The sequence below is a fragment of the Budorcas taxicolor genome, chromosome 4 (assembly GCF_023091745.1).
Source record: "Budorcas taxicolor isolate Tak-1 chromosome 4, Takin1.1, whole genome shotgun sequence".
Taxonomy (NCBI): Eukaryota; Metazoa; Chordata; class Mammalia; order Artiodactyla; family Bovidae; genus Budorcas; species Budorcas taxicolor.
In genome coordinates this window covers 121,155,770-121,170,194 of record NC_068913.1, presented here as the reverse complement: position 1 = coordinate 121,170,194, position 14,425 = coordinate 121,155,770, and the positions used below count along the sequence as shown (strand labels likewise).

The 14,425-nt window shown below is 46.1% G+C and overlaps 1 protein-coding gene across 1 annotated transcript in view; it reads left to right on the top strand.

The window, feature by feature from the left end:
- The first annotated feature begins 9,451 nt into the window (after positions 1-9,451).
- ESYT2 (extended synaptotagmin 2) overlaps positions 9,452-14,425 on the top strand; it is an 82,920-nt gene continuing 77,946 nt past the window's right edge. The window contains exon 1 of the mRNA XM_052639261.1: positions 9,452-9,763. Coding sequence (XP_052495221.1) covers positions 9,452-9,763 — 312 coding nt within the window. The remainder of the gene's footprint in view (positions 9,764-14,425) is intronic.

Here is a 14,425-nt window from a genome sequence, read left to right as displayed (position 1 = left end):
GCTTGACCTTGGGAAGTGCTTTGGAGCCTCCTCTAGGTCCAACCATTGAGCTGGTCATCGTCAGTTGTATAAAATCTACTTTTCATCACATGTCACAGTCCAGTTGAGAAATGGTTCGTTGTTGTTGCACAGAATAAGAGAAGATGATGATTTTTCAAAACAACGATTTTTAAATTTTCAGTCAGCTCATGAGGCACCCACTTACAGAGCTTTTTCACCTTTCCAATTTACTTCAAATGTCCAACAACTGTAGAATTCTGAGTTCTACAGCAACTTCTTGTGTAGTTGTAAGAGGATCAGCATCAGTGATCCTCTCAGCTGGTCACTGTCGACTTCTGATGTCAGGCCACTACACTCCTCATCAAGGCTCTCATCTCCTTTGCAAACCTTCTTGAACCACCACTGCACTGAACATTCATTAGCAGTTCCTGAGCCAAATGTGTTGATGTTGCAAGTTGTCTCTGCTGCTTCACAAGCCATTTTGAATTTGAATAATAAAATTGCTTAAATTTGCTTTTTAATATAATTTTCCAAGTTTCAAATAAATATAAAATATACAGTAAGTAGCAAGTCATTAGCAAAAAATATAAAAGCAAGAAATTCACATTAAAATTATGTATAACATAACCACTTTTATTTAAGAATGTACTCCGGTATCAAACAGCAAAGTTTAACAATGCAAAACTGTAATTACTTTTGCACCAACTTAATACATCCCTAGGTCCCCAGGAAGCTTCCACAAGCCTCTTATCCTCATCTATCAGAGGGCAGAAAGAATGAAAATCACAATCACAGAAAACTAACCAAACTGATCACATGGATCACAGCCTTGTCTAACTCAATGAAACTATGAGTCATGTCGTGTAAGGCCACCCAAGATGGACGGGGTCATGGTGGAGAGTTCTGACAAAATGTAGTTCTCTGGAGAAAGGAATGGCGAACCACTTCAGCCTTCTTGCCTTGAGAACTCCATGAATAGTATGAAAAGGCAAAAATATAGGACACTGAGAGATGAACTCCCCAGGTCGGTAGGTGCCCAATATGCTACTGGAGAATAGCGGAGAAATAGCTTCTGAAGGAACGATGAGGCTGAGCCAAATCAGAAACAATGACCAGTTGTGGATGTGACTGGTGATGGAAGTAAAGTCTGACGCTGTAAAGAATATTGCGTCAGTCCAGTTCAGTTCGGTCGTTCAGTCGTGTCCTACTCTTTGCGACCCCATGAACCACAGCACGCCAGGCCTCCCTGTCCATCACCAACTCTCAGAGTCCACCCAAACCCATGTCCATTGAGTCGGTGATGCCATCCAACCATATCATCCTCTGTCGTCCCCTTCTCCTCCTGCCCGCAATCTTTCCCAGCATCAGGGTCTTTTCAAATGAGTCAGCTCTCTGCATCAGGTTGCCAAAGTATTGGAGTTTCAGCTTCAACATCAGTCCCTCCAATGAACACCCAGGACTGATCTCCTTTAGGATGGACTGGTTGGATCTCCTTGCAGTCCAAGGGACTTTCAAGAGTCTTCTTTAACACCACAGTTTAAAAGCAGCAATTCTTCGGTGCACAGCTTTCTTTACAGTCCAACTCTCACATCCATACCTGACTACTGGAAAAACCATAGCCTTGACTAGACGGACCTTTGTTCACAAAGCAATGTCTCTGCTTTTTAATGTGCTGTGGGTCAAAGTGGAGAGGCCTGACAGAATGTGGTCCACTGGAGAAGAATACTGCACAGGAAGCTGGAATGGTGGGATCATGAATCAGAGTAAATTGGAAGTGGTCAAGCAGGAGAGGGCAAGGGTGAACGTCGACATTGTAGGAATTGGTGGATCTAAAATGGACTGGAATGGGCAAATTTATTCAGATGATCATTATATCTACTACCGTGGGCAAGAATCCCTTAGAAGAAATGGAGTAGCTCTCAGTCAACAAAAGTGTCTGAAATGCAGTAGTTGGGTGCAGTCTCAACAATGACAGAATGATCTCTGTTCATTTCCAAGGCAAATCATTCAGTATCACAGTAATCCAAGACTATGCCCCAATTGCTGATGCTAAAGAAGCTGAAGTTGAAAAGTTCTATGAAGACCTACAAGACCTTCTAGAACGAACACCCAAAAAAGATATTCTTTTCATCATATGGGACTGGAATGCAAAAGTGGAAGTCAAGAGATACCTGGAGTACTGGGCAAGTTTGGCCCTGGAGTACAAAATGAAGTAGGATAAAGGCCAAGAGAACACACTGGTCATAGCAAACACCCTCTTCCAGCAACACAAGAGACAACTCTACATGTGAACATCACCAGATGGAAAATACCGAAATCAGATTGATTATATTCTTTGCAGCTGAAGATGGAGAAGCTCTATACAGACAGCAAAAACAAGACCAGGAGCTGACTGTGGCTCAGATCATGAACTCCTTATTGCCAAATTCAGGCTTAAATTGAAGAAAGTAGGGAAAACCACCAGCAGCCGTAACCATTCAGGTATGACCTAAATCAAATCGCTTACAATTATACAGTGGAAGTGACAAACAGATTCAAGGGACTGGATCTGATAGTCAGAGTGCCTGAAGAACTGTGGATGGAGGTTTGTAACAGGAGGCAGTGATATAGGCCATAATCAAGAAAAAGAAAGGCAAAATGGTTGTCTGAGGAGGCCTTACAAAAGGCAAAGGCAAAAGGCAAAGACAAAGGCAAAGGAGAAAAGGAAAAATATCCCCATCTGAATGCAGAGTTCCAGAGAATAGCAAGGAGAGATGAGAAACCCTTCCTAAGCGATCAACGCAAATAGAGGAAAACAATAGAACAGGAAAGACTAGCGATCTCTTCAAGAAACAGACAGCTTTGACGAACTCCTTTCCCAATTTGGAACCAGTCCATTGTCCCTTGTCCAGTTCTGGCTGGTGCTTCTTGACCTGTATGCAGGTTTCTCAGGAGGCAGGTGAGGTGATCTGGTGTTCCCATGGCATTAAGAATTTTCCAGTTTGTTGTGATCCATGGTAAGGATAACAACAAATTTTCCCTTCGAGAAAATTAGAGACATGAAGGGAACATTTCATGCAAAAATGGGGACAATAAATGACAGAAATAGTATGGACCTAACAAAAGCGGATGATATTAAGAAGAGGTGGCAAGAATACACAGAACTCTGCAAAAAATATCTTCATGACAAAGATAACCACCATGGTGTGATCACTCACCCTAGAGCCAGACTTTCTGGAGTGGGAAGTCAAGTAGGCCTTAGGAAGCATTACTACAAACAAAGCTAGTGGAGTTGATGAAATTCCCATTGAGCTATCTCAAATCCTAGAAGATGGTGCTGTGAAAGAGCTGCACTCAATACGCCAGCAAATTTGGCAAGTTCAGAAGTGGCCACAGGACTGGAAAAGGTCAGTTTTCATTCTAATCTCAAAGGAAGGTGGTGCCAAAGTAGGTACACCTTACTGTGGATCACAACAAACCGTGGAAAATTCTTAAAGCCATGGGAATACCAGACCACCTTACCTGCCTCCTGAGAAACCTGTATACAGGTCAAGAAGGCCCAGTTAGAACTGGACATGGAATAACAGACTGGTTCCAAATCAGGAAAGGAGTACATCAAGGCTGTGTATTGTCACCCTGCTTATTTAACTTATGTGCTGAGTACATCATGAATATTGTCACCCTGCTTATTTAATTTGTGTGCAGAGTACATCATGAAAAATGCTGGGCTGGCTGAATTACAAACTGGAATCAAGAATGGCAAGAGAAATACCAATAACCTCAGATATGCAAATGACACCACCCTTATGGTAGAAAGTGAAGAGAAACTAAAAAGCCTCTTGATGAAAGAGGAGAGTGAAAAAGCTGGCTTAAAACTCAGCATTCAAAAAGCTAAGATCATAGCATCCGGTCCCAACACTTCATGGCAAATAGATGAGGAAACAATGGAAACAGTGACGGATTTTATTTTCTTGGGCTCCAGAATCACTGCAGATGGTGACTGCAAACCATGAAATTAAAAGATGCTTGCTCCATGAATAAAACGTATGACAAACCTAGACAGCATATTAAGAAGCAGAGACATTACTTTGTAACACAGGTTCGTATGGTCAAAGCTATGGTTTTTCCAGACGTTATGTATGGATGTGAGAGTTGAACCATAAAGAAGGCTGAGCACCAGGGAATCGATGCTTTTGAACTCTGGTGTTAGAGAAGACTCTTGAGAGTCCCTTGGAGAGCCAGGAGATCCAACCAGTCATTGGAAGGACTGATGCTGAAGCTGAAACTCCAATACTTTGACCACCTGATGTGAAGAACTGACTCATTTGAAAAGACCCTGATGCTGGGAAAGATTGAAGGTGGGAGGAGAAGGAGCTGACAGAGGATGAGGTGATTGGATGGCATCACTGACTCAATGGACATGAGTTTGAATAAACTTCAGGAGTTGATGATGGACAGGTGCCGGGGGCCAGCGTGAGGAACTCCGCCCATGGCAAAACTCATGAGGAAGGAGGCTTGGCATACGCAAAGGTGTGATCAAGCCTCAGGAAACCCCCTGTTCCCGAGCATCTACCCCAAAACCAGAGTCTGTTTTATGCTCTCACCTACACCTCTGACTTTACGGGGGGCTCTCCCCCATAACCGTTTCTCTTGGAGAAGGAGTAAACGTGCAACTCCAAGGCAATAAAAATTCTTCGGCGTGACAAGAGTGTTTCAGCTTACGGACTCCTCTGAAGATTATCTAGCCCACCTGTATAGGTTCGTCCGGCCACATGTGATTGTTTACAGCCTCCCAACCTGAGAGGCATGAGATGTTTTAGACTTATTAAAGGCGAATTCTTTTGGGGAGTTAGAAATTATTAGTACAGCGGGTTGGTTAGGAATTATATTGGTGAAGGGTTTTTCATTTGTTGTGCCAATAATTGCTGCTAATTCCCTGCTCTGGGTGGGACAAGGATGTCTCAGGTCAAACCTCTCTGCTGACAGACTAGCTTGTGTGACAGGATTATCTATACTCCTGCCACATGATTGTTTACTACCTCTCAACCATAAACAGCACAGAGAGTTTTGGAGTATTTTGAGAGTCTTAATTAGCATAGGGTTTTTTCTTTTTGTTGAGTCAATGATTGCCTCCATATCCTTAGGCACCTGGGAATATATTAATCAATGTATTTGGACTATAGAAAAGGAAATATAGTAGTTTTTAAGGTTAGCAATACTAGACTTTTTGAGTGAATGAATTTTCTCTTTTGTAATAGATCACTGTGCTTGGTTATAAATCACTGTGTCCTTGTTATGTAAAAATGTAACTTTATCACTATCTTAAGACTAAACAGATCTTAAGGGGAACAGTGGTGAAAGGATTTTCATTTGTTGGGCTGATGTTTGCTGCTAAATCTCCATGTTCCCTATTCTTATAATGAATATAACTAGCATATAGGAAGAAGTAAATATTAACCTTTAAGCATATAGGAGAAATAAGCATTAACCTTTAAGATTAATCATGTTAAGCTTGGGTCAAATAAATTCCTTTCTTGATTGTAACTCACTACACCCTCACCCTATAGGAATGTAACTTTATTTGGAGGGTGGTGCCTGGTTTAAGAAAAAACACCCTTGGAAAAAATAAGTTTCTGGTTATCAGAAAGAAAGGATCATAAAATCCCTAAGACCTTTTTATGTGAAGCACCTGATTTTGATAAAGGTCAGGACTACTGACCCCCACGTGACTCTGTATTCATCCCTATGTGTAACAAAAGGTATATAAGCAAACCTAAAAATAAAGAAAATCGATCGGTTTCCTGAAAGACCGATTCCCTCATGTCGTTCTTTTCTGCTCCCCATTTTTCGGCCTGAATTCCCATCTGGAGCGTGGGTGCCCTCCAAGTCTACTTATTTGCCCTGGTTTTCAAGCCCACGCAAGAAGGAGCCCAAGGAGGGGCACCTTCCGATATTCACGTGGCACCGGTGGCCCAACGTAGATGGTGCAAATTCCTTGTCTTGGAATTTTATTGGTATCCCACGTAAGCCAAGTTATTCGGCCCCTTTTCTCTCTTACTATTTTCTGGCCGAATTCCCATCTGGTGCATGGGTACCCACCAAGCCTATTAATTTTGCCTGGGCTTCTAAGATCGGACGGGGGGACCTCAGTGCCTCCTCTCCTTCAGGAGAACGGGAAGACGCCTGCGGCCTATGTAGGTGGTGATTGGTATCCCATGTGAACCAAGTTATTCAGCCTCTTTTTCTCTGCTAATCTTCTAATCCCTCTCTATCTGTAATTAAATAAATTATTCCCAAAGACGCCGACTCCGTCCCCCCACCTTCAAATCACCCTGGATCCACCGGGGCTGGACCCCGGCAGACAGGGAAGCCTGGTGTGTTGCAGTCCATGGGGTCACAAAAAGTCAGACATGACTGAGTGAACTGAACTGAACTGAGGCTTTAAGTTGGTAAGGGCAGGAACCATATTTATTATGTTGATCATCATATCTTCAGGCTAGCACAGTACACGTCACAGCAGGTCCTGAGTGAATAAAGGATATCCCCTCCCCTCACCTGTGAGTCTGTATGTAATAGGTACACGTAAGTGTAGGTGTTTGTGGCTATGGAGATATATGTAAATATATAATCTCATAACATTGCTCTAGGATCTGAAACATACAACATTAAGCAAGGGCACTAAACCACAAGCAAGGGAAGGAGTGGTGTTTTCTTTCTGTTCCCCAAATTACATTATGTGAGTTATAGATATGTAAAAGGGTGAGTCTCATCCCTTTTGCTAGGCAGCAGCTTAAAGCTGGAAGGCCACCTGTCACTCAAGGCCAATTTACAACCTCAAAACAAGTAATTGCCTTGTTAACCTAGGAAGAAGCATGAGCCTTTCTGTCTTGTGGTATTTCCTCTAAAAAGCTGTAGAATCATATCCTATAGATAAAAATTTGGACGAACATGATCCACATGAGAAATCCTGCATGTCTGTGATAAAGCCTTTGACCTGGCGGCCTTGTTGTTTAGTCCATCAGTTGTGTCCGACTCTTTGTGACCCCATGAACTGCAGCACACCAGGCTTCCCTGTCCTTCACCATCTCCTGGAGCTTGCTCAAACTCATGTCTGTTGAGTCGGTGCTACTATCCAACCATCTCATCCTCTGTCATCCCCTTCTCCTGCCTTCAGTCTTTCCCAGCATCAGTCTTTTCTGATGAGTTGACTCTTCAAAACAGGCGGCCAAAGTATTGGACTTCAGCATCAGTCCTTCCAGTGAGTATTCAGGACTGACTTCCTTTAGGGTTGACTGGTTGGATCTCCTGGCTCTCCAAGGGACTCTCAAGAGTCTTCTCTAACACCAGAGTTCAAAAGCATCGATTCCCTGGTGCTCAGCCTTCTTTATGGTTCAACTCTCACATCCATACATAACGTCTGGAAAAACCATAGCTTTGACCATACGAACCTGTGTTACAAAGTAATGTCTCTGCTTCTTAATATGCTGTCTAGGTTTGTCATACGTTTTATTCATGGAGCAAGCATCTTTTAATTTCATGGTTTGCAGTCACCATCTGCAGTGATTCTGGAGCCCAAGAAAATAAAATCCGTCACTGTTTCCATTGTTTCCTCATCTATTTGCCATGAAGTGTTGGGACCGGATGCTATGATCTTAGCCTTTTGAATGCTGAGTTTTAAGCCAGCTTTTTCACTCTCCTCTTTCATCAAGAGGGTTTTTAGTTTCTCTTCACTTTCTACCATAAGGGTGGTGTCATTTGCATATCTGAGGTTATTGGTATTTCTCTTGGCATTCTTGATTCCAGTTTGTAATTCAGCCAGCCCAGCATTTTTCATGATGTACTCTGCACACAAATTAAATAAGCAGGGTGACAATATTCATGATGTACTCAGCACATAAGTTAAATAAGCAGGGTGACAATACACAGCCTTGATGTACTCCTTTCCTGATTTGGAACCAGTCTGTTGTTCCATGTCCAATAGGCTCTGTCCCTCCTAAAGGTGATCATTCAAGGCTGCCAGAAACTGAATTAAAATATCCTTCGAAACTACTGGATATGCTTTAAAAACTTACTTAGGCTGTCCTCTGCAACTGTTTGGCTTTAAGGAGACTAGAGTGCAAATGTTACTTTGCCGACTAAGGTCCGTCTAGTCAAGGCTATGGTTTTTCCTGTGGTCATGTACGGATGTGAGAGTTGGACTGTGAAGAAGGCTGAGCGCTGAAGAATTGATGCTTTTCAACTGTGGTGCTGGAGAAGACTCTTGAGAGTCCCTTGGACTGCAAGGAGATCCAGCCAGTCCATCCTAAAGCAGCTACGTCCTGGGTGTTCATTGGAAGGACTGATGCTGAAGCTGAAACTCCAGTACTTTGGCCACCTCATGCGAAGAGCTGACTCATTGGAAAAGACTCTGATGCTGGGAGGGATTGGGGGCAGGAGGAGAAGGGGATGACCCAGGATGAGACGGCTGGATGGCATCACCGACTGGATGGACGTGAGTCTGAGTGAACTCCGGGAGTGGGTGATGGACAGGGAGGCCTGCTGTGCTGCGATTCATGGGCTCGCAAAGAGTCGGACACGACTGAGCGACCGAACTGAACTGAACTGAGAGTGCAAATACAATTACCCTGCCTGAGTTTAAGCGGAAACACAGCGGTCAAGGGCGGTTTGCCCTTCTAAAGAAGGCATTCGGGAACCGCGGGCGCCCGTCGGAAACCCTGCTGAGGGCGGGTGCCGGGTCCCCGCGATCCCGCGGGCGAGAACAAGTGCCGCCCTCGCGCACAGAGCGGCCTAGCCGAGCTTCCTCGCCTCCAGGGCCGCGGAGAGAATTCCGTCAGGAAACCGTCCGTCGGCTGTGAGCGGTCAGGACCCGCAAACTCAGGAGCGCGGGCTTCTTCCGCAGTATCCCGGCACGAAGCGCCGCCCAGGTCACTGGGCGAGCGGAGCATCCTCGGTGAACACGGAAGTCCGCGGACGCCCCGTTCCCCGCCGCAACCTCCACGCAAAACCCGCCCGCCGCGCCTCAGGGGCGCCCCGCCCATCCGTGATGGCGTCACGAAGCACCGCCCACTCCGCCTCAGGGCCGCTCTCTTAAGCCCGTGAGGCGACACCCACGCCGGGCCCGGCCCCCCAGCGTCAGAGGCGCCCCGCCCCCCCGCGCGAGGAAGCCACACGCCAGCCAGCCCGGCCCACCCCCGCCTCCGCGGCGCTGGCGGGCCCTGTGGCGTGACGTCCCACGCGGGCCGGGCCCACCCCGTGTTGGGCCGCACCCAGGCCCGGGGCCGCGCCCGGCTGCCGCAGGGGGACACCTCCGCTCCTGGCCGCCCGCGCCCCCGCCGCGCCCTGCGTGCTGACGTCACACGGCGCCGCGGGCGGAAGCGCGGGCGGGCGGCTGCGCCGTGCCCTCGGAGGGGCGCTGCCGCGCGGGCGGAGGCGCCTCGGCCGGGAGCCGGGGGCAGCGCTACGCGGCGGGGCCATGAGCGGCTCCAGGGCTCCGGGCCCCGAGGCGGGCGCCTCCAGGCCCGAGCCCCCCGGCGCGGCGCTGAGCGTGGACGTGGCAGGGCTGCTGGCACAGCTGGCGCGCAGCTTCGCGCTGCTGTTGCCGGTGTACGCGCTGGGCTACCTGGGCCTGAGCTTCAGCTGGGTGCTGCTGGCGCTCGGGCTGCTCGTGTGGTGCCGCAGGAGCCGCGGCCTCAAGGCCACCCGCCTGTGCCGCGCGCTGGCGCTACTGGAGGACGAGGAGCGCGCCGTGCGCCTGGGGGTGCGCGCCTGCGACCTGCCGGCCTGGGTGAGTGGGCGCCGCGGACCCCGGCCCGCCTCCGCCGGGCAGGGCCAGGGGCCCCGGGCCCGCTCTGACCCCGCCTTCCCACTCGCTCTGGGGGCTCCTCGGCTCCCTTGACTCTGGCTCAGGCCAGACCGGGGATGCCCGCCCGCCCGCCACGGTCCCGGCCGGGAAAGCGCCGGGAGTACCGACCCGCCACTACCCGGCCCGGGTCGGGTCCCCGGCTGCCCGCTGGGTCGGGGGTCCCGCCCGCCCCGTCCGGGGTTCCCGCCTGTCCTCGCCCCGCCCGAGTCGGGGTCCCGGCCCTGACCGCGCCCGCCCGCCGGGTCGGAAGTCCGGGCTCGTCCCCGCCGCTCCCGGGTCTGGGGTCCCCTCTCTCCTCGGCCCTCCCACCTGGGGCGTTCTGAGCCCCGGGCGCCGGCGTCTGTCCGAGCCGTGTAAACCGGGGGTCGCCGCCGCTGTCGCTGGGCCCCCAGCCCCCGGCCCACTGTCGGCCCGCAGACCCCGCGGGTGGGCGCCTTCCCCTCTCCGCGCGGGCGGTCCCCGAGCACAGGTGAGGCGCGCCCCGCGCGCTCCTCCCGCGGCCACGTCCCCAGGCCTCCCGCCGCTGGAATGTGAGCTCGGGGCGCCTGGTGCGCTCCGCGGGCCTGAACGCCGCTCCCTTCTCTGCTGCGGAGAAGGCAGCCAGCGGTGAGCTGGGAAGGGCGGTTTCCTCCTCCCCTGAGACGCCTCAGCCGTTTCTTGGTTGTTTCTGACACAGTTGAGCAGTGAGGGTCCGCCGAAAAGTCCTCTGATGTTAGGATAATTGGAGGTTTGTTTCACTTCTTTGGAAGTAACGTTAGGAGCTGAGTAGCTTTTATGTAGGGTAGACTTGAATCCAAGGCGAATTTTAGGTGGGTGGGGGCAGGAAGTTTTGGAATAGTTGCGCTAATGGAAAGAGTCCTGGTACTGATTATTTTTACACCCAGCAATTCTCATAATTTATTTATGCAATGTGGAAACTAATGGAGTTGGCTCCCTCCTGCTTTCTTAACCATAAGTTGGTGTCGCAGTTTCAGGCAACAGGAAATAGTGCTTATTTTAAGATGAATGATGCTCGTGTTAGGCTTGATGTAAAACTTCATGGGGAAATGGCCAGCCAGTGACTTTCAAAAGGGTCGTTTTCTCTTAGCGGAGAAAAGGACTTGGAGTGTGATCCCTGTTTCCAGTCATAAGACATTTGTCATGGAGTATATGACACAGGCAGACAGGTTGGAAAGCTGGAGTGCCCAGGGTCAGGAGGAACCTAACCTAGTGGCTGCTGCCTGTGAGGACAGGGAGCAGTTGTAGTAAGAATCTCACAGTCAGGGACTTTGGGAATTTAAAATTCTATCAATACGTGGTGGATGTGTGCCCAGTAGTATTTGGAAGAGTCAGAATAAGTAGTGTGGCGTGAAGTGTAAAAACAGGAACTTAGAAACCCAGGTGTGAAAAGCCAGGAACAGAGGTGCGCTTTTTGGAAAGGCAGAGGACTTTCAAGTGGCATCTTGTGTCTTATGTTACCCCAAATTAAATGATTACAGAAAGTAGCCAAAAACAGTGAGTAGGGACATTACCCAAACAGCAGACATAATCAGGGTCGAGTCACAGGAATTGGGGGTGTTGACATTCATAGATAGTTGGTTATGGAACAGTTCGCTAACATCAGATTTGCTTGTCAAAGTTGTGAAATGCATGCTACTTTAACAATAATTTAAAAGGTATGTTTGTTACCATATTGAAGGACATGACAAATTATTATTTTTTTACCAGAAGAAAGGGTGATTAGCCAAAGATTCCTTTCTTGGATTTTCCTCTGTGTGACTTAAACTGATGAACCTTGGTGTTCATCTCATACAGTATGGAATTTTTGTTTTTTTCACGCAGCTTTTCACTTGTTCATCAAATTTGTATTTGCGCTCACATTACACGTATATACACTTAAACATGCCTGTATTGCTTAGAAAACTGCTGTGAGAATTCATGCAAAACTTGATTGTGATCATATCCAAGAAAAGCCTAGGAGTCTGAGGTTTGAGGAAGTTGTTTTAATACCTTTTTAATTGTAATACCCATGTGTTACTTTCCTAATAAAACCAGTGAATTGCACTGCCTAGAAGTGGGCCTGCTGTTCTGTTATAGCTAGGGACTAAATCAGCACTAGACATCGCTCATAGATACACAGAGTTGTTAAGATTTCTGTATTAGTAGTTCTTTGATTTTTACTGTACAAACTTAGGTTCTTCAGGTTGGTATTCTGCTTTGAACAAGATGTGTTTGTGCAGATTTCGTAGTGGGCCATTGACAGCTGTGATTCACAGCAGGGTAGAAGCAGAGGAAAACGTGAAGTAATGTGGTGCTCACTTCCTAGCTTCACTTTTGAGTATGTTTACTCACAATTTTTCTTCTTTTTATTTAGTAAAGTAAAAATTTATGTTGGCTGTAAAATGAGATGATAAATACGAATACTTTGAGAAAAATATATATACTATTTCAAATCAAGGCTATTAGGAGGATATGAAAAACAGCTCTCATTTAACATGTGACAGTTCTGTAAGGCTTTGATCTTACAGCTTTAATGAACCGCAGTACTATTCATTTCTTTACTCTTTTTTTCCTTCAACAGGGAAATCACCTGGTAAGTCTGAGTTGACAGATCGAGGACTGGCCTTTTTGCTGTCCCTGTGGTCATCCTTTGTTAACTGAGCCCTGTAAAATTAGACTGTGGGTGAAGAAAATTCTGAAGAGTTTTTAATAGAGATGTGTAAAGATGGTTTTCCACTACGGTTTTTGTTTATTTGAAAAATTAGAACTTGCTGTGGAGTCTACCCTTTTTCTGTTTTCACTGCTGCCAATTAGTGTTGATTCTGTGGCTGCAAATATAGAAACCCAAACCTGCCATAAATGACAATTGGTCTTCTGTTCTTCTTACACCTTGATGATCGAGATTAAAGCATAGTCAGCTTATGTGTTCTGCCGTTTTTACTATTATGCACTAGCTTTTCTTTAGGGAGAGCTTTCTTCCCATGGTTCTTCTGGGAAGCGCAGGAGAATTTTAAGTCTAGCCAAAATTTATTATGTGTAGACTAAAAACCAAATGAGCAAAAGAGAAGAATACACTTTGGTCTTATGTAAAGGAAGGGCAAATACTTTTATTCTCAGTGTTAATCGTTGATTTATACTATTAAAAAATTTTGTGAAGACTCGTCAACAGACTTGTAACTACATCATGTCCCAGAGTTTAGCTATTTTAAACTGCAGTTGCAACTTTAGGTCCTAGACCAATTAAGTGCTTGGAGAAACTGTTAGAACCTCCTCAGAGCTATGAAAGAGAGATGGATACTCCTTGGGTTTCTTTTACGCACCCGCTACTGCTGTAGTCACCCGCAGCTCGCTGTTACGCTTAGAGCTCCATGAAGTTAGAGCAGAGGCTCCACGGTTGCTGGACATGAAGCAGTAAATGCCTATTTTTTAGTTCAAGCTGAAAAGTGGATTTAAATTCAGGATCTATGCATGCATCTGGTTTTTCTGCTTTAGGTGACTATTAGCCTCACTTTATATTTCAAGATTGGAGAATGTAGAGCTAGGACTAAACTGTAAATAATTAAACAGATACAGGAATTTTAAATATATGTAAGTATATTAAATTATATTTAGTTAATATGTTGTGTTAAATTATATTAAATATATGTGTAAAATATAGATCTTGGTCCTGTGAAGAAGCAATTATGAACAACTGACTAGTCACTTAGTGTTCTCCTTAGGCCTGGTGAACCTCTTACTATATTCTTTGTGAGTTTTCATGATTTCTACATTGGTTGTGATATTTAACCTTAAATGATATCACAGATGTTGAAAGTAGATTAAAAACAACTGAATTGTAGACATTAAATGAGTGAGTTTTATGATATGTGAATTACTTGTCAGTAGTGCTATTGAAAAATATTATAGACATTACATTTCTTTTTAACATAAGTGAAACAGGTGATTAATTATAGTACAGAGTAAGCCACACAAACCACCTTGCTTATGGAATTCCAGCTAAAGCTGTTATAACTTTTTAAAATTATTGTTTGAATGTAAATTTGGAATAATTTATAAAGAATGCTTAATGAACGAGGAGGGCTTATGAATGAAAAAAGTAACTCCATAAATATTTTTACCTTAAACCTAATGTTACTTTCTACTTCCCTATGGCTCAGTGGTAAAGAATCCGCCTGGTAAAGAATCCAGGGATGTGGGTTTGATCCCTGGTTCTTGAAGATCCCCTGGAGAAGAAGGAAGTAGCAACCCACTCCAGTACTCTTACCCATGGACAGAGAATCTGACACAACTTAGTGACTAAACAGCAACAGATGTTACTTTAAGCATCGCTGCTAACGGAAGGAATAGAGATTTTGCTTCAAAGATATAAATAGCCTAAATGTGTGTGCCTGTAGGAGGTTGCGTGTGAGTTATTCTAAACGCTTAACTGTAATTCTGGGTAATGATACGTAATTGCCATGTGTGTTTGGGAAATATAGCTGATACATTGGTTTGTTTTTATAAGATACATTGTATCATAGGGCTTCCTGGAGGCTCAGACTGTAAAGAATCTGCCTGCAGTGCAGGAGACCCAGGCTAGATCCCTGGGTTGGGCAGATTCCCTGG